The sequence below is a fragment of the Rhinopithecus roxellana genome, chromosome 6, assembly GCF_007565055.1.
Source record: "Rhinopithecus roxellana isolate Shanxi Qingling chromosome 6, ASM756505v1, whole genome shotgun sequence".
NCBI lineage: Eukaryota > Metazoa > Chordata > Mammalia > Primates > Cercopithecidae > Rhinopithecus > Rhinopithecus roxellana.
Genome location: NC_044554.1, coordinates 86,578,935 through 86,605,652, shown reverse-complemented (window position 1 = coordinate 86,605,652; position 26,718 = coordinate 86,578,935). Strand labels below are relative to the sequence as shown.

At 43.0% G+C, this 26,718-nt stretch overlaps 1 protein-coding gene across 5 annotated transcripts in view; it reads left to right on the top strand.

Moving 5' to 3' along the window:
* COBL (cordon-bleu WH2 repeat protein) overlaps positions 1-26,718 on the top strand; it is a 310,164-nt gene that overhangs the window by 234,122 nt on the left and 49,324 nt on the right. For 4 of the 5 annotated variants that reach the window (XM_010357527.2, XM_010357523.2, XM_010357526.2 and 1 more), the window contains 2 exons: positions 5,860-5,998; positions 7,932-8,102. In XM_010357527.2, coding sequence (XP_010355829.2) covers positions 5,860-5,998; positions 7,932-8,102 — 310 coding nt within the window. Of the gene's footprint in view, positions 1-5,859; positions 5,999-7,931; positions 8,103-17,505; positions 20,053-26,718 lie in introns of those variants that run through there. The other variant, XM_010357528.2, reaches the window with a different exon arrangement.

Below are 26,718 nucleotides of genomic sequence, written 5' to 3'. Positions count from 1 at the left end.
TACATTCCATTCTTCTCTTTTCTTCCCAAAGGAAAAGCCATGAATTGGGCTCTTTCTCCTGCACACATTGAGCCTTACTGGCTTAGGGGAAGGGCTGTCACAGTTGAGGTGAAATGGCTTTTCTTACCCATTTCAGCATAGCCATTCTTGGCATTAAACTTGCCTATGGTCCTGTGCCTTCTTAACTGGTTTCTGGAGTTCTCGTAAAAGCTTCTGGATTACAAATTGCTGTTAAGTTGATGTCTTTGTGGGGAAACTGAGGTGTGGGGCTTCCTTTTCTGCTATCTAGTCAACATCACTTCTTCATGACAAGAAGTCTTAAAATTGGGATAGCAATTTTAGAATCTTGTCTCTTCACTGAATTTTATGTGCTCTGTACCTGAGGAGTTTTAGTAAATGGATTTATTAAAAACTCTAAGGAGAGAAAAAGAAATGTGGGGAAAAGATAAAATTACAGAGCGTTTTAAGAAGTTTCATTTGTTATTGCCAAAACCAAATAATTTCAATATTTAGCTAAAGGCAAAGGGGCTAATTTAGTTAATTATAGCTCATCAATTCTGTGGAGTACTAGGCAGCCATTAAAAAACACTTGAAATTCTGCTAAGAGGGTTGATATTAAGTGTTTTTACCACAAAGAAAAAAAAAAGAAAATGGTAATTATGTGAAGTGATAGATATGTTAATTAGCTGATGTGATTATTTCACTCTAGTTATGTATATCAGATCAATTGTATACCATACACACACAATGTTTACTTGTTTGTTTCTTAATAAAGCTGAAAAACTATGGGAAAATATATGGCTAACAAAACAAATCTATGTCTCTCCCTCTGAAACTCCACTAAAAAAAAGTATTACTTCACTGTGACAAAGAGGAGAGAAGCATTGGCAGCTGATGACAGTTTTCAGTAGACACTTTGGGACTGCAGTGTTGTGTTTTTGTTGTTGTTGTTGTTGTTGTTGTTTTTGATACGGAGTCTCTGTTGCCCAGGCTGGAATGCAGTGGCATGATCTCAGCTCCCTGCAGCCTCCACCTCCCAGGTTCAAATGATTTTCCTGCCTCAGCATCCTGGGTACTGGGATTATAGGCGCCCACTACCACGCCTGACTAATTTTTATATATTCAGTAGAGACAACGTTTTGCCATGTTGGCCAGACTGGTCTCAAACTCCTCACCTCAAGCGATCCACCCGCCTCGGCCTCCCAGAGTGCTGGGATTACAGGCGTGGGTCACTGTGCCCAGCCTGCAGTGTATTCTGATTGTGGTAAATACCTAGCAAAGCAGAAGAACCTAAAACTTGACTGCTGGGTGAAAGAGGCCCAGCAGAAGATGCCAGATCCTAGGACAACTCAGGAATTTGGGGCACATGTTTCTCCGCACATGACCATAGAACGAGCTGATGATGAAGGAATGGCTGAACACCTGCATGTGAAACAGTAAGACCTCCATACCACTCCCTGCCCACCACAACCAGATGTCTGCACTGCCACCCCCTGCAGTGGTAGAACTAAGAGACTCAGACTCCAGGACATCAGGCACAACGGAGTCTGCACCGACACAGGGATGAGCGAAAACCCACATGCCACAGGAGAGCTTCAAGGCCTTCTCACCAGGGCACTCAGGAAGGCCTAACTTCCGTCAGGCAGGAACTGGGCTTCCCCTGTGTGGATGATGGCCGAGCTAGCAGACAGTCCTGCACGTATGAATATCTGGGGATCTCTCAGCTACTGCATTTCTGCCCAGATCCCCACTGGGAATCCCAGACCCTAGTGTATGAACAGACCCTAGACACAGAAACACACATATTATAAACAATCAGCCACGAATTTGAGGAAGAGTCAAAATATGATAAACAGAGGCCAAGACAGAGAGCCGAAAGGACCCTGGAGAAAAGTGTGATGCATATGGCTAAAGAAAATGGAAATTAAAATGTGTTCTTGAAAAAGATATAAAGCATCGTTTCCAAGAGGAAAGAGAAGCTATGGTATCCAGGAAACAAGACCATGATGCTATATTTTAAATCCATAACAAGAAGGTGCTCTTGGAAATTTAAAAGAAAAAAAAAAACAGTAACAGAAATTTAAAAACTCATGGGTCTTACAATGGAGAAAATTGCTAAGAAAAGGGGGAAAATCAGAAAAAATTTAGGCAAGAGTACTCAAGAAAAAAAAAAGACAATTGAATTAGAATCCTTAGTGTTCAATTAATTGAAATCCCAGAGAAAAAGAAACACAGGAAAGGAAAAGTTGAAAAGAATAACAGTAACAGATTCTGCAGAATTAAGGATATTCAGATTGCAGGGGTCAGTGAATGCCCCAGACAATGAATGAAAAGAGCTCCACCGGCCGGGCGCGGTGGCTCAAGCCTGTAATCCCAGCACTTTGGGAGGCCGAGACGGGCGGATCACGAGGTCAGGAGATCGAGACCATCCTGGCTAACACGGTGAAACCCCGTCTCTACTAAAAAATACAAAAAATTAGCCGGGCGAGATGGCGGGCGCCTGTAGTCCCAGCTACTCGGGAGGCTGAGGCGAGAGAATGGCATAAACCCGGGAGGCGGAGCTTGCAGTGAGCTGAGATCCGGCCACTGCACTCCAGCCTGGGCGACAGAGCGAGACTCCGTCTCAAAAAAAGAAAAAAAAAAAAAAAAAGAAAAAGAAAAGAAAAGAGCCCCACCTAGCACTTGCCATCATGAAACTTCCGAGCAGGAAGGAGTAAGAAAGAATCCCCTAAGCCTGCAGAGGAAAAGCAGATACCATGCAGAAGACTGAGCCCCACTCTGGATCCAGGAGTCTCAGCTGAGCAGTTCCAAACTAGGTGACAGTGGCGTAATGGCTTAGCATTTTGAGGGACAGTTCTTTTCATCGTAGGTTCCTGTAGGCGCCTATACTGACTGTCCAGTATAGTAGAATAAAAACATTCTTACATTTTGAAGGTCTCAAAAATCTTCCTCATATGCATCTTGTGTCAGAAAGTTTCTGGAAACTGGGTGCCACTAAGATACAGTGAATTAAAAACAAAAACAAACAAACACACAAAAACAGGCGGGGCCCGGCACAGTGGCTCACATCTGTAATCCCATCAATTTGGGAGGCTGAGGCAGGCAGATCCCTGGAGCCCAGGAGTTCAAGACCAGCCTGGCCAACATGGCAAAACCCCATCTCCATTAAAAATACAAAAATTAGCCTGGCGTGGTGGCAGTGCCTGTAGTCCCAGCTACTTAGGAGGCTGAGGCAGGAAAATCACTGGAGCCCAAGATCACACCACTGCACTTCAACCTGGGCGACAGAGTGAGACTCTGACTCAAAAAAAAAAAAAGAAAGAAAGAAAACCCCACACAAAACAGGTGGAATATCCAGGAAACAAGGATCAGAACTGAATAGAGGGAAAGGGAATTTCCAGGAAATGCAATTAAGATATACACATGTACCCTAGAACTTAAAGTATAATAATAAAAAAAAAGAAAAGAAGCTAGAAAACAAATCAGTTATCAAGTTCAGGGAAAGCAAAAAGGTAGTTTAGAAATTTTAATTATGATATACATTATACATCTCAGCAGGAGAAAATTCCTGCTGAAGAGAACTTCTATTTTTCATAATTTTGATGTCTACTATAGCTAAATATGTATAACTAAATAGTAAATATTAATTTAAATCTTTTGCTATAATTTTTTGGAAAATGGAGAGTAAAAATGAGTCTGTGTGTGTGTATGTGTCTCTCAAAGAATCAAATCCTCGTCTTCTGGAGTAGGACGCTAATACCTAACATGGAAAAATCAAGAAACAGTACAATAAGCTTCTTATTTAGAAAAATGGAATAAATACCAAAAAAAAAAAAAGTGTGAAGTGGTTACTGCTGGAGAGAGGGTGGTGGACAAGAAATTGCTTGTTTTTTGACTCAGCTTTGTGGGGTTATTTACTTTCTGTTATGTCCATGTTTTATGTAAAATTTATTACAGAATTTTAGAGGTATAGGAGGTTATACTGTAACAGAAAAGAAAAAATTATTTTTAGAAGAAAAAGTAGACCAGAAAAGCATGCCAATTGTTAGTAGTTTGAGTATTAATAAAGTGATTATGTTCTTCCTTTTATATGTATTTTTTAACTTTTTTTTGCAATAAATGTGTATTACTGATAAAAACTAAAAGGAGACTTTTTTTTTTTTTTTTTTTTTGAGACGGAGTCTTGCTTAGTCGCCCAGGCTGCAGTGCAGTGGCGCGATCTCGGCTCACTGCAACCTCTGCCTCCTGGGTTCACGCCATTCTCCTGCCTCAGCCTCCCGAATAACTGAGACTATAGGTGCCCGCCACCATGCCCGGCTAATTTTTTTTCTTTTTTTTTTTTTTTTTTTTGTATTTTTAGTAGAGACGGGGTTTCACCATGTTGGCCAGGATGGTCTTGATCTCCTGACCTCGTGAGCCACCCGCCTCGGCCTCCCAAAGTGCTGGGATTACAGGCATGAGCCAGCGCACCCAGCCTAAAAGGATACTTTTTACACACACACACACACACACACACACACACACACACACACACACTCTCTCTCTCTCTCTCTCTCTCTCCCCCTCCCCCCCGCCCTCATTGTCTCTCTCCCTCTTTCTGTCTCCTGTATACATGGTATACATGGTGCAAGCATGAGTTAATAAACCAGAGAGCACCAAGATCAGAGTTGCAGTGGCAGACACGGGGTGTTGCAGGCACCATTCCTGTGACGGGCCCTTGGAAGGCCAGAAAGTACTTGGACTGGAGGTGCAGACTTGGCTCTGAGCTGCTCCAGAGCAGGACAGCTCTCATCATATGATAGTCATCATATTCATTCTTTTTTTGTTTTGTTTTCTTTTCTTTTTTCTGAGACACAGTTTCGCTCCATCACCCAGGCTGGAGTGCAGTGGTGTGATCTCGGCTCACTGCAATCTCCGCTTCCCGGGTTCAAGCAACTCTCCTGCATCAGCCTCCTGAGTAGCTGGGACTACAAGTGTCCACCACCATGCTCAGCCCATTCTTTGCATATACTCAGCACTGCTCTACACACAATGTCCTTTAAATGAATTTTAATCAATGAGAGTGAATGAATAAAAACTTTCACCCTAATGAGGAGAGGAGAGTAGGATTATGTAGTCCTGTGGAAACAAAGAAATGGAATTAGTGGATTCAATTTTACAGACAAAACAGATTTCACGTTCAGCAATTAGACCTGCCCAGTATTCATGAGCTGGCTTTAGAAGCTGTGTGTGTTTCACTGTTGAAGGCTGTGAGCAGGAGATGGATTTCTGCTGTGGTTGGGGGGCTAATGTCCATACACTGATCTAATGTTCCATATACTAAGAAACTTCGTTGCGATTCTGGATCAAGATGTGTCCACCTGTGGACCATTAGATAGTCTTGGCTGTGGCTGCTCTGGAACATGAACATGCAGTCAGGGAAGCAAACCTAAGTCAGGTCAGAGTGAGGTCTGAGCTGAACCCATCAGCTCTTCCTCTGTGTGATCACAATTCATGGCAGCCCATCCTGTTCCAGAGGGAATTGTTCTCCTTACGTTTAATGAAGGGCTGTGGGTCTCCTTCTCTTGTGTAACAGAGAAGTTTACCAACTCTCCAGACTTGCCTGGAGTCCCTGGAAAATATGAGCTCCCTGCTCATAAGGGTCTTTGGGGTGTCTATGAGCAACACTGTGCTACCTGCAGGCCACTCCTTGGACATCCGCTGGTCTCTCGCCTCACGACCTCCCCTGCCTGCATGGGAGGACCTGGAAAGGAAACTGGCCATCTAACAACCTTCTTGGAGCACCACCTTCCGCGTGCAGGTCCTGCCCCAGCACAGTCACCCTGACACTGCCTGCCTTTCTTTCTTTATACTTTGTAGGTATCTCTAGGGTCACAGATTGATTTACAGAAGAAGAAGCGGCGAGCGCCAGCTCCCCCTCCACCACAGCCACCACCACCAAGTCCCCTGATCCCCAGCCGCACTGAGGATAAGGAGGAGAACAGGAAGAGCACAATGGGTGAGTGAGGCTTGGCCTGCCGTCTGCATGCGGGGATGCTTGCTGTGTCCTGGAATGTCACCTCTGATGTGAATTCCTGCAGTGGCCTCATCCATAATGGCATTAACCCAAAAAATATTAATGCTAAAGAAAGAAGGGCTGGAAAGAAATAATTGCAAGTTCACTTCATATCTTACTAGCAGTATTTCGTGGACATTATGTGAGTATTTAGGAGGTGGGGGACGGTGGAAGTGGGGAAACGGTTGTAGGAGCCCGGAGAGGGTGAAAATGGAAAGCCTGTGAGTGTGAGTGTGTGATGTGTCTCTGATGACAAAAGGAGAAGTTCCTAAGGTGACATTGTGGAAGCTGCTTTGAAGGACATCTGGCATTTCAAAGAGATCTGAGGCCACAGGTGATATATAGACAAGTTGACATCAGCTCAGTAATTTTTAGGCCATCCTGTTTGAAATTGATATCCACTTATATTTCCTGATACACATTTAGCAAAGACCCTGATCTTCTTTGAGAAAAAGAGAGCCCAGAGGAAAGAAGATGGACTCATACTATCTGTGGGCAGAAAGAGACCTATTAGATCATCATCGCCCACCCCTCGTGCTACAGGCGAGGTGGAGAGAAGCTGAATGATGGCACTCTCCAGGTCCAGGGGAGTCAGGGGTTCATTTTATTTTTAAATCATTCAGCATTTGTTATTTCACTTATGTAGGAACAAAAATGGCTCTTTCAGAGAGTGGTTGGAAAATGGCAGCCTAGGAGTCACACCCTCCTGAGCTGAGAGCCCCGAGAATGGCATCTGTCAGTGCTCATGCCGACGCCACCAGCACTCACAGGCCACTCACCATGCCCTTTAACTCACCCAGGCAGTCCCGCGTTGTGCCTTTGCCCTAAGGTCTGCAGCTGCAGGAGGGAGAGTCCACCCAGGATAAGTGACTGCCTTGGCAGTTTCTGGACCTTTAGTGAGAGCTCCATGGCAGTTTGTCAGCGTCTTTCCCCTTAGTCAATTCCCCGCTTTTAATGTGTTAGCATTTCAGCCTGGGAGTCAGTTGCCCTAAGAAGCAATAACCTGTATTGCATGTCACCTCATCCCCTTTCCCAAAGGATTGAAAGAAAACATTGTCAGTGGATCATTAAAATAAACCGGTTTTCTCCTATTTCATGAAGAGCTCCCCTTCTCCCTTCCAAGCTCTCTCCCCATTTTTGTAAAGGGACAAAGCCCCTGGTTTAAATCTTAAGTGGCATCCACCGTAAATGGCTGTATGTGTTTGGGTCACGCTGATCCCTAGGCCAGTCACTTCAACCCAGGGCAGGACCCCCTGACTCCATCCTGGAGGCCTGAGTCCTTGTGTCCCATGTGCTTGGGACACAACATCCCCACCCTCTCTACAACTTAGGACATTCTTCAAAATAAACTTAGGGAACTATTACCCTAAACAACCAAAGGGGTTGAAAAGTATAAATGGACTCAGGAGATAAGTTAAATGAATGCTTCATCTAGCCAGAATAGGTCAGTGACTCTAGAAAAGCAACAAGAATAGGCTAAAAACAGATCTATGAACCTGAAGAAGACTAACATGAATAAAAGGAGTTCCTTTAAACTTGACAAAGCTCTGTAGGGGGTGTTGAAGGATAGTTTCCAAGCCCAGCATTTATGTAGTTGTGTCTGTTAAAAAGAAATTGCAACCAGGCATGTCTTTCCAAACTGCTCCAATGATAGAACACCACGTATGTAAAATGTTAAAGTGTGAGTGTGGCTGGATGTGGTTGGTGCCAGATGAGAATGGATTAGGTGCTGGATAAGACTGGATCCGGTGTTAGGTGTGGCTGGATCTGGTGTTGAGTGTGGCTGGATCTGGTGCCCAGTGAGGTTGGATTTGGTGCCTGGTGAGTGATGGCTTAGCTTAACCTGCTGAAGTAACTCCCTATTGATTCCGTATAGGTGGTGGACGGCAGGTGCCACAAAAGCCTCCCAGAGGCACTGCTCGGGGTCCACCCCAGTTAGTGCTCCCCCCACCCCCGCCCTACCCACCTCCCGACCCAGATGTGGTGGAGCCTCTCAGCTTTTCCGGGGAAGGCACTGGTTCCGAGGCCTCAGACCAGAGACCCAAACGTATGTTCCTCTTGCTTCATTCTGACTGTGTTGACTGTTCATTTCTCTGGGCACTGTGATGTCAGGGCTGGGTTCCCAGATTTTCCATTCTTGTCTTTGGATGTGTGTGCCTTTCCTTCTCAGCTCTTGTTTCCCAATGCTGAATGCAGTGTGTCTGATTTCACAGAGAACGCACTCTGGAGAATTTAACCAGGAAATCATGCCTATCTGTGGTCAGACTTCAGCTAAACACACATCTTGTGGTTGTAGGGACGTCAGCTAGGAGCCAGTGTTCTGATACTAGAATGAACCTCAGAGTGTCTGTAGAGAGAGACAGCTGTCCGGCACAGCCATCATGTGATCTGGATGGTGGGCTGACTCAGGCAGGCTGTGGGCACACCTGCAGAGGTCGCACTCAAGAGCTGGGGAGACGTCCTTCGTAAGGTAGCCTTGGAACTCTGTGGCCAGCGGCCAAGCATGAGTACTGCTTGTCTATGGAAAAGGAAACTGAGGTATGAGAAGGGGAAGCAGGTCACTTTGAGTGTACTAATAGCCAGAATGAAAGTCCTGCTTTGCTTCTGTTTCCTGGCACACCCTGTTTGAGATGAGGCTCTCCTTGTTGTTTCCTGGGGTTCTTTTGGACTTTAAAAAGTAGGGATAGCATTCCCACCTCCAGACAGGCATAGTTTTATACACTTACTCTCTATACTCCATGGCATTATGGTCATATTGGGCCTGCGTTTGGACCGCTTCAGTATGTCTTAGCTGTGCGGCGACACTTCCTGATAAAGCAAGCACCATCCTGGGCTGTGTACACGGAGCAGCACAATGTCACTGTGCATGCAGCCGGGAGCCCTGCTGGTGCCCACATGAGTGTGCACAGCCTTCTGGTTAGGAAGTTCATACTTTTTTTTGCCACTGGACCACTTTATCTTTTTCTGTCTTCTTTCGAAATGATGATTAGCTGCCTGCCAGCTTCTGGGTAAAGAAGATAATTGTTGGATTACTTATCGAATTTCTCTAGGCAAAATAATCCTGATTCATTTTGTCTTTCTTCACAAGTACCTCTTTTCCACCCTTAAAATACGTTTGATCATCTTGACATTCGACATGCTTCCAAATGCAAATGAATTTTTTAGGGCATTCAGAAAGGAAGGGTTAGGCTTATCAATCAGAAAGACAGCAGCCGTGGCGTGGATGGCTCCAGAGCCATTTCATCTCCGAAGACAGTGGGTTTTAAGCCCCACACACCAAGGCCATGAGAGTCGGTGCTGTCTCCTGCGGCCAATGCCCTCACCTACAGAATCTCCTCCCTGTGGGAAAAAGTGAGGGAAAAATAGCTGGATGAAAGCTATAAAGCCAAGTACAGCCCGTTGGCAATCACAGAATGGGCCCAGCACCAGGGCTCTGTGGCAGCCTACACAGGATGGGAGAGCTGGGTGCAAACTTGCAGACCCTCACTTCCTCCTGGGTTCCCTGTGTGTTGGGGGCACTCACTGTGCAGGTGCAGCATCTGCTGGGGCAATGGGCCGATAAGATGTGGGAGGGGTACTGACCAAGGCTGCGGCAGGCTTGAGGCATCAGGCTTCATCCTGCATCTCTGCAGAGCTGTGGAACCTCCCCACCCGCTGCCCTTAGACCTTCAGACAGGTCTGAGCCGGAAGGAGAGCGAAGTGGCAAAGAGAAGACCAGACTCACCTTCAGCTTGCCTTGTGGCTCTATTTCCTCCCTGTGCCCTCTGCCAGCTCCATACTAGTTCATTCCCGCAGGTCCATGCACCTGGGGCTTCCTTTGCCCTCAGCATCATAATTCGCCTTCTCCCTCCTCTTCCCCTGTCACACCCACAGCAATGGAGTACGGGGAAGAGGAGTTTGGGACAGGGAGGCCGAAGGAGGCGTCAGATGGAGTACACCAATTTCATCTCCCCCTCCCCTGCAGACCAGCCGGGCGCCTTGCCCTTCTTGGGACTCAGAGTCTCCCCTCCTTCTCCTGCCCCGCTCCAGCCTGCGCTCTTGGCTGCCGGCGCACCACAAGTTCCAGCATCCACCTCCGAGCTTTTATGTTGCTAATTAGCAGAACCAGCCTGCTCATTGTTTATGGCTTTACAAACCAGGATTCCCCGCCCAAGCAGGCAGAATGCAACTTGCCTTCAGGACTTAAAAAAGTTAAGGAAAATGAATCTTTTCTTTTCATTTGTTGTATCTTTTTACCAAATGTTGAAATCTGGGTGATCCTTCCACCCATCCCCAGCGAGGCACAGGCTGTTGGCACCTGAGTGCTGGGTGTGAATGTGCGTCCCTGTGGCCCACGTTCACCCCTGCGCTCCTGAGCAAACTTCTGGCTGTTTTTGGCTGTATGGAAGCTCAGTGGAGACGTTTTAATTGCCAGCTATAAGCACTTGCCTATCTCCTCTTGAGTTCAGTTTTAAAACTATGTTCCTCACATAACAAACACTGTGTTTATAGGGGAGCTTACCCTGAGTACCTACGAGGCCTAGTCGGTCCACCAGGCGTCTCACAGAAGCTCTCTCACTGCTTCGTAGGGTATGCACAGTCACCATGGGGAAACTGAGGCAGGAGACCTTACCACCATAAGCAGTATAGAGAGGTTTCTCTTTATGGGATCCCGGACTCTCAATGTGTGCTTCATCCATCACCCTGTACTTCTCTCCTGCCGCTGCAGAGACTCCCAGGGGACACTGTGGCTTTCACCTCCATTGTGATTTCTACAGCAGATGGTATATTCCTCTTAGGCTGTTAAAAAGGAGAAATATACTTTTTTGAAAACTAGTGTCCACTAACCTTCATAAGATAAAAAGATTCAAAAAGCTAATGGATAATGGATTTGTGTGCAGATTTAAGAAGGCGAGGAGAAGACATAAATAGGTCCTATACAACTTCACCCTTTATTTTATCTCTTCAACTCTGAGCCATTCTGTTCCAGCCATTCGCCTGTCTCCTCCCTGACCTCTGTAAGATCTTGACCCACTCACAGGCCTGATGACTTTGCTGGGGTCTCAATAGGCTACTGCCAGCCTCTCTTCCACAGCCAGCCTCCTGCCAGCCTGCCTGGAACTCAGCCCAAGCACGAAGCCCTCACTCCCATTTTGATGCTGAAACTGTTGTTAGTACTTGATACTCGGCCATGAAAACCACATTTACCTGGAACAAAGGCCAAATGGAGAAGACCGTGTGCTCAGATGTTCAGTGCCACTTATGTGTGGGGCTTCTGAACTCTTGTGAACAAATACATGGTTTGTATCAAGAGTTCAGAAGAGGTGGAGCAACCACCTGCCCAGGTGTATGTGGCTGTAAGAGGCCACCTCTTGGCAGCCAGCTCTGCAGCTCACTGAGCCCGTGTGCAGATTGCTCTCAGCTCCCTACCTGCTCAAGCCACAGCTGCACAGGGCAAGTTCTCTGTGCACGCCCTGTGGCCATCTCAGGTACCTATCTCTGGCAAGCCTCTCACTCCCTCCAGTGGGAATTCCTCCCACTACCCTCTAGGCATTTATCCTTTACTGTACTCACCATACCATATTACACACACCTGTTATGTGCCTCCTCTACTAGTTCGAGCTGTTGATACTTGGAGGCTTAACTGTTTTATCCATATTTGTATCCGTCCTTCAGATTGGTGCCTGACACATAGCATAAATTTACTAAAGAAATATACCAGAATTTATCTCACCATGTGAATTGTAAGTATCAAATTATGGTGGAATATGCTATTCTGTTCAGCTTCATTAAACATGTTTTCCAGGCTAAAGAGCATCTAGTACCCATCATTTTAGGTCTGTCTATAGGACACCCCCCAAAAGAGTTAACACTGCATCAAAGGCCTGTTGCAGTTATACTTGAGAAAGATATGAAGATCTCCGTGGATTTCAGCATCCAGCCTTGGTTTCTTCTTGAGTGGTTTCTTGATCTGGCCTTGCTTCTGGGATGCCTTCAGTTGTGTGTTGGCCTCTCTGAAGTGGCTCTCAGTGATTCCCACCTCCTGTGTTCACCCCCTAGCCTCTTGTAGTCTCTTGCCATGAATGTGCACTGTACTTAGTGACTCCTATCTAAGGAATCGAATATGGCAAAGGTAGTAGGATGTCACTTCTTACATCCAAGTTTAGGGTTGAAAGGGACTGTGGTCTCCATCTTGGGCACCCTCTCTCACTTGCTTACTCTGAGGAAAGCCAGCCACCATGCTGTGAGCTGCTCTGTGGAGACCCATATGGCAAGGAGTTGATGGAGACTTCAGCCAACAGCCAGTGAGGAACTGAGGCCCTTTGTCCACTGATCGTGAGCCTAGAAACCTGCCAACAGCCACTTGAGTGAATTGGGGGCAGATCTTTCCCCAGTAGAGCCTACAGATGAGACCATAGCCCTGATTGACACCTGGATTGTAGCCTGGTGAGAGGCCATGAGTCAGAGGCACCCAGCAAAGCCATGCTCAGATTCTAGACTCACAGAAACAATGGAATAGTCGATGCTTATTGTTTTAAGCCTCGAAATTTTGGGATAATTTGTTCTGCAGCAATAGATAACTCAAACAAGTTTCAAGTAAGCAAAACCCATCTCAAACCTACTTCAACAGTTAAGGAATGTGTTATCTCATGGAACAGGAACCCCAGAGTGGAGTAGCATTCAATGTTAGTTGAATCTGAAGCCCAAGTTGTCATCAAGGATCTTGGTTCTTCCCAATTCTTCTCTATATCATATTTGGGGTCAGCTTTCCCCTAAGACTGGGAGCAGCGGGTCTGTGGCTGTTCCAAGTATCATATCCAGACACTAGAATTTTCATAAGAGGAAGACAGACTATAACTCTTTTAATAGTTTTGTAGGAGAAAGGAAACCTTTCCCAGAACACCCCCCCACACACACTAAAGAGTTCCTCTCATGTTTCATTGACTACAGTTGAGTAATACACTGAGCCAATTCTTTGGCAAGAATGGAATGACCTTAGATGAGCCAGGCCCATCTGGCAGATGTGGATGGGGTCAGCTTTCTCTGAGGTAAGTGGAAGTCACTGGTCAATGCTGGAGTTCTGTTAACTTGGAAGTATGGGTGATGTATGCTATGTGAACAGCCAGCAGTGTGCACTACACATGGGTTGCAGCCTTCAGTTTGATTTTAGTCTGGAGCATGGAGGATGTGTGATGAGTAGGTACAGAGAGGATGGTGAGCCAATGTTGAAGAGCATGTGGGTGATTTGGCTCAAAAACAGTAAGGCCAAGCATCAGAAAGTCAAAAGTCACCAAAGAACCGTCCTCCTGGAGGGATGATTTCAGTGCAGAACTGGCCACTTCAAATCTAGCCTCCACCTACACTTCTCATTTTCTGCTTTTCCAGAGCAGAGGAGCTATTGCAAATGCTCCTAGCAGTGGATTATGCCTATTCGGTGTTCAGGAACTAAGGCATCTGCTTTCTTGATAATCTTTGTAGTAAGAGGTGTGTTCATCACACGAATCTGAAGAATACTGGATCTCACTTGAAATTACTTCCAGCTGTAGAAAGCATAATCTTGTCTCTTCCAGAGTTAGTTTACAGTGGACAAAATGCAGCCTTTTTAAAGGCAACGTAGGGCAAGTGTGAAGGTGTGTGTGGCCAAAAAACAAACTCGTGCTCCCTGCTGTCACCTTGTATAGAACCGAGATTTCTGTTGCCTGATCCAGGCTGTCCATGTCTTCCTGGCTGTCATGGTCAGGACAACTTGCAGAGTCTGAGTTGATAAATACCACACATATAGGAGAAGGGCTATTAAGGTATGTAACCTCTCAAAGCCGCATGTCACAAAGGGCATCACTAGTAGGATTTTGGTGTGTGTTTGATGTTTCCCAGCATGGTTTTAAGAACAATGGAAGAATGGCTCCCTGGTATGTGGTCTTTAATCATGTTTTTTCTTGTTAATAAGAATTTGCATTACACTTTAGATATCTAATCATGTACACAGATGCTTTATGTGCATGTCTAAACCAATACAGTTGTGTGCATATGGATTTTTCCTCATAACTTTCTAATCAGCTTGCTTTCTGCCGACATTTGATTTCAGTTGAACCTTCGTTGTGAATCACCGTAATGGAGCCTATTCCCTTAGTGAATTGTTTATTTACAAGATTTGCAGTGCGGATTATAATTAGGCTATTAACAAGTTATGAATTATCTATTTCAATTAGCAGACCTTGGAGATTTAAAGATCAATGCATATGGAGCTCAAATTACAGATTCTCTATTTACTTTATATTTTTAAAATGAAAATATTCAGTGACTGTCATTTTCTTACACATTTTTCTACAACAGGCTTGAGCAAATAAACCTTTCCTTGGGCATACATTTACAGGGTAATTGACAAAAGATCAAAAGGTATAAAGGAAAGATAGGTCATTGTCTCCTGTTCTAAGTGACCCCCCCACAAGGGATACTATTTCTAGCTAATTGATTTTAAATTGGTGACCTAGTGTCCAATTCTAAAGAACTTTAAGGAAACTCTGAAACAGGGAAATAAAATGAGAGGAATGAACTATCTATTTTGAATTAGAAGAGAGTATGTTGAGTTTGATCAATGCAAAAATAATAAGAAGAATGATTTATATTGTAAGCAAGTGATCCAGCAGAGGAGCTACGAATCTAGAAATACTTGTGGCACAGCTTGAAATATTTGGTGGCTATAATCCTATCTCTACATTTGGGGACCAGATGCTCACTAAGGGCTGCTGGCTTGGTGAACAGCCATGTGCTGCTTGAGCAGAGGGCATGGAACTGGAGAAGGCAGGACAGGAATTTGGCTGATGCCCCTTAGGTTGGGACCAGTCCTCATTAGAGTCTCCTAATGCCTTATTCTCAAATTTGAGCCCAAACTAAGTACTTTTCTTATTTCAAAACAAAGCAGTTAATTCTAAAACTTGTGACACAACCACAGTTCTGTGCGTCCTGTTTGTCGTGGGAATCACCTGTGAAACAATACAGGTGTGGAGCTCAGAGCAAGCCCTGGGAAGCATTCTTGCCCTTAGCTGGTGTTTATTTGCCACTTTCCTTCCCTGGCAGGAGAGCCAGCCACACAGCTGTTCCTGCTGCCACGGGACAGGCATGGCATCCAGGAAAACAGGAAGTGGGTTGGGAGCAAATGGGCCTTTTCATAAAATGGAAGGAAATCGTCAACTGTGGGAGCAGAATCTGTCCCTACTCAAAAGTACATTAGAAAAATATGGAACTGAACTTTTAGCCTGTTATTATTGTACCTTGAAAACCATTAAATCAACCCAACGTAGACTACAGATTGGACGCAGCTTAGAAGTAGTGAGAATCACAATAGCTCTATATATATAGCTTTTTTAAAAAAAACCTTATGAGCCTATTTCTTTTTGCTAATTATTTCTTAGTCTTTTATTTACAAGGTACAATGTCCCTAACTTGAGAGATAATTAAAGAACTTAGTGACAACTCAATGGAACAGAACAGCACTTTGCCAGCTCATAAAAGCAGATTGTTAAAATTTCAGGAATTTTGCAAAACAATGGCTGAACAGACCCGCTATTAAAAAGTAAATTATACAGACATACAATTAAATAAATAATATTAAAAACAGAGGTATCAAATACTAAAAACTCATCACTTCCTAATTATTTTAGTACATTTCATTACTATTTCGATGTTGTTGAGGTTGTTTACATATATCAGATCTGTAGGATTCAATGCTATAGAATAGTAAAAATATGTCACAGTGCACTACTGCACATCTCTTCCCAGCACCGCATTCAGTGACTGATGTCAATAGCGGAAATCAACCATCGAGAAACTATTTATAGCATAGGAATTAGCAAATGTTATAAATCAGGTATTGATTGGTCTTGTTAATTGTCTAGATGTAAGACAGTGATTGGGAAATGTAATAATGCAGATTAAATAGAAAAGTATGTCATATCTGTAGCCAATACATTGTGAATAGCAGAAAAAATTGAATTGTACCTCCATTTTCCAAAAACCATGATCAATTCAGCCAAGTCATTCATGGGATTGACAGATGAGTAAAATTCCAACATACATCTTTCTGGTTTTATTTTCATCTTACTGTCTGATGCCATCATGTTGAAGTTATACTTGTTTGTTAATAGTAATAATTGACTGGCTACAGATTAAAGAATCTAGGAAAAATTAATGAAAGCATTCTATGAGAATCAACTGGTAATACAGAATTCATAAAAAATAGTATTGTGCATTTTATTGCTTATAAATTTTGTGCTACTTATCCTTTATATAAGTAAAACTGATTATAACTATTTATAACTTTTTTCCTCCAAAGAGCTGATTAGTAACCATTTACCAACATACTACTCCAAAGTAGTAACAAATATGAATAGAAATGGTGAAAAGAAGTAAAATTATTTAGTTAAGAAACCTGAGAACAGATTTCTTTGATTTTCATGCGTCAGTGCTCAAGCCCTAAGCTGATGCAAATGAACACAACTGTATCTTGTTTCCTGGAGCTTTAACTTGTAGCATGAACTCAGGTTAAGCATAAAAACCATGTTTAAGAACTTCTTTTTGGGTTTATGTAAATTTAAGTCCTTCCCAGAAATAAGGCATAAACATCTTGATATTTCAAGAATGGTTTGAAGTTGTTATTAAATATCATTACCTTGTTTTATTAGTTAAGAAGTAAATAGGGATTCTGACTCAGGCATTCCCTTATGACAATAGTCTTCTAAACTGTTTGTCTTAGGAGGTTTTGGGTGATAATGTGCACTCAGGCATGGCCCTTCTTTATTTTAATCCCTCTCTCCCAAGGCCTTCCGAGATTTAAAGCTACTCTCATGTAATAGCCCTTTGCACCGCAGGTCAGTCTCCCACTAGAAAAAACAGCAGCACTCAGGAGTTTGCTCCACAGGTACTTGCAGTAGATGTCCATCTCCAATTCAGTAAATCAACCAGTATTCTCTAAGTTTATATGTGGGGCCTGCCCAGTGTCACCGTTATCAAGATGGGATATACTGATCTGAAACTGAGTGCATCACAAAGCCATATTGTCTATTTTCCTCTGGAGTTTTACAAGTAACTTAGACTTTTTTTCAAGAGGTAAGAAATACATGACTTTTGCCTACCAGCTGCTTCGTGTCTCTGCTTGTAAGGACCTTAGGTTTCATATCAGATGCAAGTCATTTTATGTGGCAACCTGAAAGACCAACCGTAAGGGAAGTAATGCTTATGATATGGTTCTTACAGGAGACAGAGTCGTATCTGTTGGATCAATAAGCCCTTTCCACAACTGGCATACAAAAAGACTAAATGGAAAGGAGGAAAACAATAACAATATGCTTTGGCTGATAGAACGCTTGCTATGCAGTGTTAAATCTCCAGGGGCTGGAAGATGAATGATAATGGCAAATATTTATTTCACCGCAAGTGTGCGTTCACATTTTGCCATTTATTTTCCCCCGCAGTTTATTGCTGTGCGTCATTCCCTACTCAGGCCAAGCGCTTCTGATGGACGGGCCTCCTCCTGACCTCGGACCTTTCCCAGTGTCTCTTCTGCCCTGGCTCTGATTTTCCTGTTGTTCTTCCTGCTTTCAGGATGAAAGGGCTCATTGTACACCCACAATTTTCTTCCTTTGGGATTTACATATAAATGCATAATAACAGAGATTTGTTTGACTGAGGTTTATGTTTTTTTGAAGGAGGTGAAGACTTTTATATGCAAATTTTAGGTTGATAATATTCTCCTGTCTGAAATTCACTGATACTTGGAAATGTTCCTGTGAAGAACTCTGCTTTATTTTAATTCATTATTAACTCATATTTTTCTTATTGGATATTCAATTCCAGATTTTATTGCCCATTTTTCGTAAAACTAGATTGTGTCCATAAATTGACCAGTATAGTCAATTTGGATAGAACTGAAACTTTCTGTCTACCTGATAAAACTAAGTGCCTAAAAACATGAACTATAAAATAGTAGGAACTCACAACTTATATATACTATCCATTCAATGATACATAGGACCCAATGTTTTTGTGTTTTTGAGGTTTTCCCATTACTGTGTACTTCGCCATTTTACATAGTTCACTAAAAAGAAAAAAGCGGGAGAAGAAGAGTGTTCTATTCGTTATTCTATATTATGATTCTCTTCATTATTCTATTCTATGCATTATTCTGTTCATTTCTTCACCCATTTATTCGCTAAACAGTGACACAGTACTTACCGGATGCTAGGTATTACACCAGTTTTGTGGGCTATAAGAGTGAATAACAAGCACATGACCTGTGGCCTTAGATTTTACTACCTGTGGTTCCCCAGGCACATGAAAAGAAGTAAAGATGGTTCCATTTGATAAGTACTAGTCCCAAGGGTTGTACATGTGATAAAGATGCCAGAGGGTGTGACCACCACATCTGTGCAGAAGTGTTGCCGGCTCCTCTTTGAGTGTGAGATCCTTCTGCAGTGGCACAAACTCAACCGGTTACGAAGAGCTAGTCACCTCAGCTGCATTGTCCCAAGACAGGCAGAGTAGGTAAAAATAGTCATATGTTAAAATTCAAGGTTTAGATAAAAAAACAACTAGTTCTTGCTTGCTTTGATTAACTTTTATTATGCAGATGCATTTGAAGCTTGTCATGTTTCTCTCTAAAAGATGTTTTTAAATGTTATTGCTCAAAGTTAAAAAAAAAAAAAAAAGAATCAGTAAGTATTCCTGACATGTAGGACTGTTGCCAGGCTGATCACAATGAAAATGTTAGCTATGACTAATGAAGGAATTATCACAGCTTACATTGGTATTAATAATAAAGAAATATAAGTCAAAGCTATATGTAAGTGCTGTGTATTGGTGAAAAAACCAGAAAGTTACAGAAATTACTCACAATGAAGCATAGAACAAGTTAGAAAGGACCTTTTTTTTTTTTAAATTGAAATAAAGGACTTTTGTCTGATAAGTAGCAGTCATTTGACCTCAAATCATTAAGTGGGGAAAGTCTAAACAAGAAAAGGTAATGTTTACCTGAATGTTGGGGAAAGCATTAGGATTTATGTCCCAGACTTAAAGATTGTAGAAGATTGTATATAATTACAGCAATAAGTATTTGTGTAAGAAGTAGCTATTATGCTGAAGAAAGATGGGCACAGAAAATCTCTAGGCAAATCCTTGGAACAGGGGAAAGTGATACTGCCTATAGAATTACTGGTTCAAGAGGCAGAAAATATGATGCAGTAAGTGTATCAAACTCGATTAAAAATAGGGGACAGAGGTGAGTGGTGGGGGAAAACAAAGGCAGTAGGGCTAAGTCAGCTTACATGGGGTGAATAGAATTTGAACATGGCACTCCCAATTTACTTGATCATAAAGTTAGCCAAAGACGTGAGTGGTCAATCTTTGATGATACTCTAGTGATCTCCATGAGAGATGGCCTGATAGATGTTGGATAGAATCAAGGGCCATTTGATGAACAAGTTTTGTAGATTTACATGTAACTTGTCACTGTGCTGGCATTAGAGCCTTCTAAGAATCAGACAAATTAATTAGGTGAAACATTTTTTCCCAAAGCACTTGCATTTCAGAAAGTTTCTCATTTCTGACTCAGCTCAGAACCCATCCCTTATTGCAGGTCATTTCTTCTCCTATGAGCCATGTCTGTTTCTTTTTTCCATCATGTCATACACCCTATCCACAAAAGATGGTAGCTCACGTTTTCTAACTAGAGACATGCAGACAAGTTGATAGCATGAATAATCCTTTGGGAATACCAATTCTGTAGCAAATGCTAAGGTAAAAGAAAAACTGTGCATTATTTTTCAACTATACTTGGCTTAAATTCTTAGTTTCACCCTGGAGACTGTGTTGCCAGTGGACAATTGAGCATGCTGTGATTTCTAAAATGCAAGCTAGTTTATATGATAATGTTTGCCATCTCACTTCACCAGTACTTTTGACCTTTTCATGTGATTCTAAAATCACTTACTTGTAAATAAATGCTCCTAGTTCTACAGATGAAACAATTTGGAAAAATCTTAAAACTGTTTACTCACTGACATTTTATTTTAGCACCCATTATAATCAATCACACATCGCATCTGTGTTTGTGATGCTTATCAACTGCTAATTTTCACAGTTTTCATGCTAATTTGGATCCATAATATGATACAGTTTGTTCACAACTTCCATAGCTCATGTAATGTGAATCAAAATGTTTCCACGTGCAGACTAACATTTCCCATAACAAAACAAACTTTTCTGCCATAGGCATAAGAGTATATCTTCCAAAAATTACAAGAGAAAGTGAGGGCCTTTCAAAAAAGTATTCAAGATGTCTGGAATCATCACAACCAATTACAGATTATCCAGACCCAGAAATTAATCCACATACAGAGCACTTGCTTCCTCCAGCTTCTTTGAAGAGTGTGTGTGTGTGTGTGTGTGTGTGTGTGTGTGTGTTAACTGTTTCATCCTTCATACCCAAGGAATGTGGAGCAGGAGAAAAACCCAAAATAGCTTTTGCACCTTATTAGTCACCATGGTAAAATGACAACAAGCAAACTTCAAACACTTCAGTGAAGACAGAGGTTCAAGTATTAAATAAAATGAAGCTCAGGAGTTATCTGTATATTTTTGGTTTCTTTGCTTTATTTGTCACCAATAGCAACACATAATTGGTAACCCTTTTGTCAAATCACTCCCTTTGCTGGAAGCTTTGTGATTTAAATGTACTGTTACTTCTGTGTTGATTTTACCTTTAAAGGCTTTGTATTATAACCCTTCTTTTTCCTTCTTATTAAGAAAATGACTAATTTTTGTTACTGTAAACGAAGCTGCATAAAAGAAGGCTCTGAGTGTATTTTTCAGTAAAGGGAAAAAAGAACCCCCCCCAAAAGAGATTAGATCTATTGAGATTATTTAGACTGGACACACTGTTTCCTGGTTGATAAATCTGCTACAGGGCTTCAGGGTAGGAAGTGAGGAGAAAAAATAACCAAAACATAAAACCCGAACACAAATAGAATAGCCAATATCTATCATACTTTCTTCTTTGGCCCAAGGGACAAGATTTAAAGAGCGGATGCATCCTTTCCCTGTATGTTTTGTGTGAATAAGAAGTGGTAGGGAGGAATATAAAGACATCCTGAATCATACAAATCATCAGCCACAGGATGGAAATGGATGGCAGATTGCCATGTCTAGCCCACACACGCATCCTCTCTGCCAGGTAAAGTTGCCAGTATTAAAAGTCAGATTTGGCTTGAAATTCTGGTTCTTCCTGGAATGTCTAAAGAGCCTTCCCAAAGGACTCACATCCTTCAAGTAAGCCATGAGCATAGCTTGGCAGCAGGTGCTCCCTGAGCACAGGCCGGCACTTGCCATGCGCCACGGAGCCCACCAATCCCACAGCTGACACCCAGGCTGAGAATCCAGTATTTTCAGGCTCATGTTTTTCCAACAAGAAATTTAAAGAAGTGATTATGTCCTATTGTCAGGAGCCTGAGAGGACCAGAGAGGCAGATGCACAAACTTACAGAGCTGCTGTTCCAACAAGAGAAGTGTAGTTGGTGGTGGAAGGAAGCATATTTGTATCACTTGCCTGTTTCTGCCTCATCACTGCACCCCTCACTTGGCCCTTCTCTCTCAATCATTTCTCTCTCACCTCGTCTTTCATATGGGCAAACCCCAATCTGCCCCCACAGTGGTGTATTGACAGGGCTGTGCAGGAAATGCCCTGGAAGGCAGATTCCCTTTCATGTCTGCTGGCTCCATTCTGCCCCTTTACATTGTCATTGTCATATTAGTGAGGATTGGGTGTGATCAGGCCGAGGGCGACATTTTGCTGAGCTGGAACTGTCACTCACTGCACAAGTGGCCTACATTTGGAGTCTTCAGGCTCCATAGCAGAAACCTTACATGTGAAGACTGAGTTACTTAAGTTCAATAAATATAAAATAATAGTAAATGGTTATAAATTGAGACGAGCTTCTAGTAGGAAAATTACAAGTCTCCATTTAATATTGCAAGGTGAAGTGTAGGAAGAACATTGATGGGGATTTCTGGGTTTTAAGCTATTTTTTATATTTCACAACTTTATAGGAGTATAACTCACACAAAAAAAACTGCATATGTACAAAGAAAGTATATAATATAATCAGTTTTGACACTTGTATTCACCATGAAACCATCACTCACCATTGAGAGAATAAACACATCCATCACCCTCAAGTTTCCTTCCATCCCTTTGTCATCATTTTTAACCTGTGCAAGTATGTGTATGTATATGTGTATATATGCATAAGACATGCACCCAACTATATGTATTACTTTATGACTACTGTAAATCGAATGGGAAAGTTAGCAAAATACAGGTTTTAATAACAAATCCTAAATTAATTGAGAAGTAAAACTCCGTTCTAGCTAATTGGGAAATTGTTTAAATGGAGAACATTAAGTGTTAAAATTGATGACCCTAATGATAAAGCTTTGTATTGATCTGAGGAGAAAGAAAGCTGGTCACAGCATTTTAATAGTCATCTGAATGCATCCTTTATGAAGTGAAAATGTGGGGATGTGAGTGCACATACAACCTTTGGAACGATTTCTCCCCCATCCAAGTTTTCAAGAGGAAACAAAGGTAATTTCTCCACTTAATTTTCTTCTGTCAAAGAAGCATGAGTGTGTTATTTAAACCATGTTTACCAAAAGTAGCTGAGATGGGGTCAGCCCACCTCCTCTGCCGCGCCAGGCTGGCTTGAGAACTGCCAACCAGGATTGCTGGCTGTAGTCAGGAGCCCAGCTGCCTGGCTGGGGCTAGGCAGTGGCAGGCACCAGGGCAGCATCTGTCCTGGGCTCCACTGCAATGGCCAGCTGCCCACTGACCCTCACTCCCTCTCTGCCAGGTTAGAGAGCAGTCGAAGGGACTGCTTATTTAGGACAAGAGCTGCTTGGATGACTTTACCTGCACATTTCAGCCACCAGGGGGAACCCTGATTATCCCCATTGATGGACAAAGTTGAAGGGAATGGAAAGAAACATACAAGAAGTTAACATTGAGGCTTTGCTGCATTTATGCCAATGTTATGTTGCAGCTAGTGATACAACAATTTAGCGACTGTAATTATAGGATTGAGTTCTCTCATTTACAAAGGGAGGAAAGTGAGTCAGGAGTCCAGTGACTTGCCTAAGATCACGTAGCTAAGAAGGGTCTGTGCTCAGATGGCTGACTCCCCTTCTACTGTTACAGTGTGACTAGTAGGTATAAAAAGGGATGTGTGTGTATGTGTATACATGCACACATACATGTGCATACGTGGATGTGCAACCATGGTGCATGCATATATAGACTCATGTACATGCGCATATACAGTACATGCATGCATACCCACACAATACCTGTGCACACATAGTGTATCTTAAACATTTATACAAAATATGTATGTATATATACAGATGCATGCATATACGCCTACACATGGTATACATATTCATGTATGTATATATTCATGCATACAGCACATCTATATACATTTGTAACTTGTGTGCAAATATACATACATAACATGTGTGCACTCGTACATCCATGTGTATAAATTGTGTGTGTGTGTGCCTGCACATGTATTAAGATATGAGGCTAAGAACAGTATGCGCCTTTGTTAGCTTGTTGCTGCCAGTATGCTCCCTCACCCCCACCCCACCCCACGCACAATTTATCTCTGAACCTGGTTCTTCGGTCACTGGTAGGCTTTGCAAGAATTCTGAACTTGTCCACTTTGCCCTCCCAGAAATTGTTGTCAGGCTTCTTCTTTGGTGCCTAATTTATGACTTGGAAGATATTTAAAGATTAAAGCGAATATGGCCAGTTAATTGTTTAAATGGATAGTCTTCCATAGTTAGATAGGGCAGAAATCCAAATCAACCATGTCAGTAAACTCAAACCTCATCTTTCATCTCTGCCCTTGCACTTATGTCTGCCTCCATCTGGCTATTTATTAGCCAGGAGGCACCTTGCCATGAAGGAGGCGCCCTCTGCTTGGGTGCAGGCTGCATAGTGGGACTACAGGAAGGCTCAGCCCATGGAGGGGCAGGGGTCTTAGTCTTCATAGATGCGCTGCCAGTAGGGTTGGGGCAGGAAGTGATGAGGATAAAGCAGCACCCCCTTCCCATGCACTTTTCCTGGAGTAACCCTTTAATCTATACCACAGCCCTATGAGGTCACTGCTATTGTTATCATCCTCATTTTACAAATAAGAAAACGGCAGCACAGAGACAATAAGAAACTTGTCTGCGACCAAAAGCAAGTTAATATTTAAGCCAGGACTTGAACCTTGCCAGTCTGGTCCGAAGCACCTGCTTAACTTCACTATCCCTCCTCCATACTCTGTGTCCTGTTAGTCTGTGGAGAGGGCTACAAAGCTCTAACCCTGCTCGGATCTCCCCAGGAAGCCATTCCCTGTGTCCACAGAGGAAGGAGAAAGTGGAGGAGGTGGCACGTGCTGTTTGAGCTTTGTGGGAGGATCTGTCATGTGCAAGCCCACCTGAACCCACAGCCAACAGCAAGTATGGGGCTGCACAAAAATACCAGGAAGGAGGGGCTTGACTCCAGAGGAAGGGAGATCAGAGGACCTCACAGAGACTGAGAGAGACAGTCACCATGTGTGGGCCTCTCAAGCCGCAGACACTGTCCTGGACTTCAATTACTTTAATATTTTCTTCACAGCAACACAGTGCACTGATGTGTTAGTCTGCTAGGGCTGCCATGATATCATACCACAGACTGGGTGGAAATTTATCCTCTCACTGTCCTGGAGGCTGTAAGTCTGAGATCAAAGCGTCAGCAGGGTTGGTTTCTCCTGAGGCCTCTCTCCTTGACTTGCAGATGGCTGCCTTATCCCCAGGTCTTCTCTTGTGTGTCTGTGTCCTAACATTCTCTTCTTATAAGGACACCAGTCCTGTTGGATGAGACCTCCACCCTAATGGCTTCATTTTAACTTAAACATCATTTAAAAGACCTTATCCTAATAAGGGTACATTCCGAAGTACTGGAGGTTCTGACTTCAAAATATGAATTTTTAGGGAACACAGTTCAGCCCATAGCACCTGATATGCATTAGCCTGTGTGCTGATGACGACAGAGGCTGGAGAGCTTCTGTTGTACCCAGGCGGATGCACAGGGGAGACCCGGACTCTGACTCCAGGGCTTGGCCCTGTTGGATGCCTGGGCCCTGCCACCTTTCTGGCCAACTGTGCTGATTTTGCCCAAAGCTGGCCGCAGCCCACACCAGCCCAACACTGTATGTGAACCACCATTCCTGAGTGCATTCGGCCTCTGCCCTGACTTTGAATTTCCTCCTTGCCCCCACAGTTTATGGAGCAGCTGAAGCTCTGATAAGACTTCTGAGCTTGCTTCTGAATACCACAGCCCCAGGCACAGCAAAGCCAAGAACCCTGTGGATGAGTGAGGACCGCAATTCTCTGCACAATCCTGAAATCAACTGTTGCTGTTTCTCTTCCTCCTCCCCATTTCCCCAGGCACTGTTCAGCCTTCACTTAGGGCTTTCAAGCATTTGTGAATGCATGTGCACACTTAGACACACACACACACACAAAACCTATCTTGTGTCTTACCTACCTCTGAAATATTGGCACTTAGGAGACAATCCATAATCAGCTAACACTTGTTTTTTTCTGTCCTCTGTGTGCTTGTTAGAATACTGTGAAGGTGTTTTCTATGGACCGACTTCTAAATGTTCCTCCTGAAATCAGTGTTATTCACACAGTTGTAATGTAATGAATTCTATCTGTCTGAAAGCTTGCCATATTGTCCCTGGTTTCTCCCAGCTAATAGAGAGAAAAATGAGGAAAATGAGCCTGAGTACGAACCCGTCACCACAGACCGCGCTGCATCCTTTCCAGGCAGCAGGGCCCAGGAGACCGTGCTCAGGCCTGGCAGCCTCTCTGTTTCACTTAGGCTTGTTTTGCTCAACCCAGGCAAGACTTTTAAAATTGTTTGAATAAGCTGCTGCATCAGTATGTTTTTTTAAATTGTGATTTTTAAAAAATAATATGAGATGTCCCATTCCTTCCATTTTCAAATGCATACTTCAGTAGATTTAAGTATATTCTCAATGCTGTGAAACAGATCTTCAGGACTTCATCGTCCTGCAAATCTCATACTCTCTACTCACTGAACAGCAACTCCCCTTTGCCTGCTTGTCTTTTTGCAACTGGCTTATTTCACTTAGCACAGTTTTCTCGAAGTTCATCCATATCGTAGCATATAACAATTCCCTTCCCTTTTAAGGCTAAATATCTTCCAAGTAAATCGAATGGGAAAGTTAGCAAAATATAGGTTTTATGTATAGACCACATTTTCCTCATCCATCCATTGTCAATGGACATTTAAGTTGTTTCCACCTTGTAGTTATTGTGAATGATGCTGCAGTGAACACGGGTATGCAATTATCTGAGACTCTGCTTTCATTTTCTTGGGGATATATACCTAGAAGTGGGATTGCTGGTGAATCAGCATATCTTTGCCTGAAAAAAAAAGCCACTCAAGCTGAGTTAATGCACAGAGATATATATGGGATCCTATACTGCACCTATAGGGGTTGGTTCAGCTCACTTACCCCAAATCAGCCGTATGTGAGTTCCTGAACCAATCACAGTAGCTGAGGGAGTGC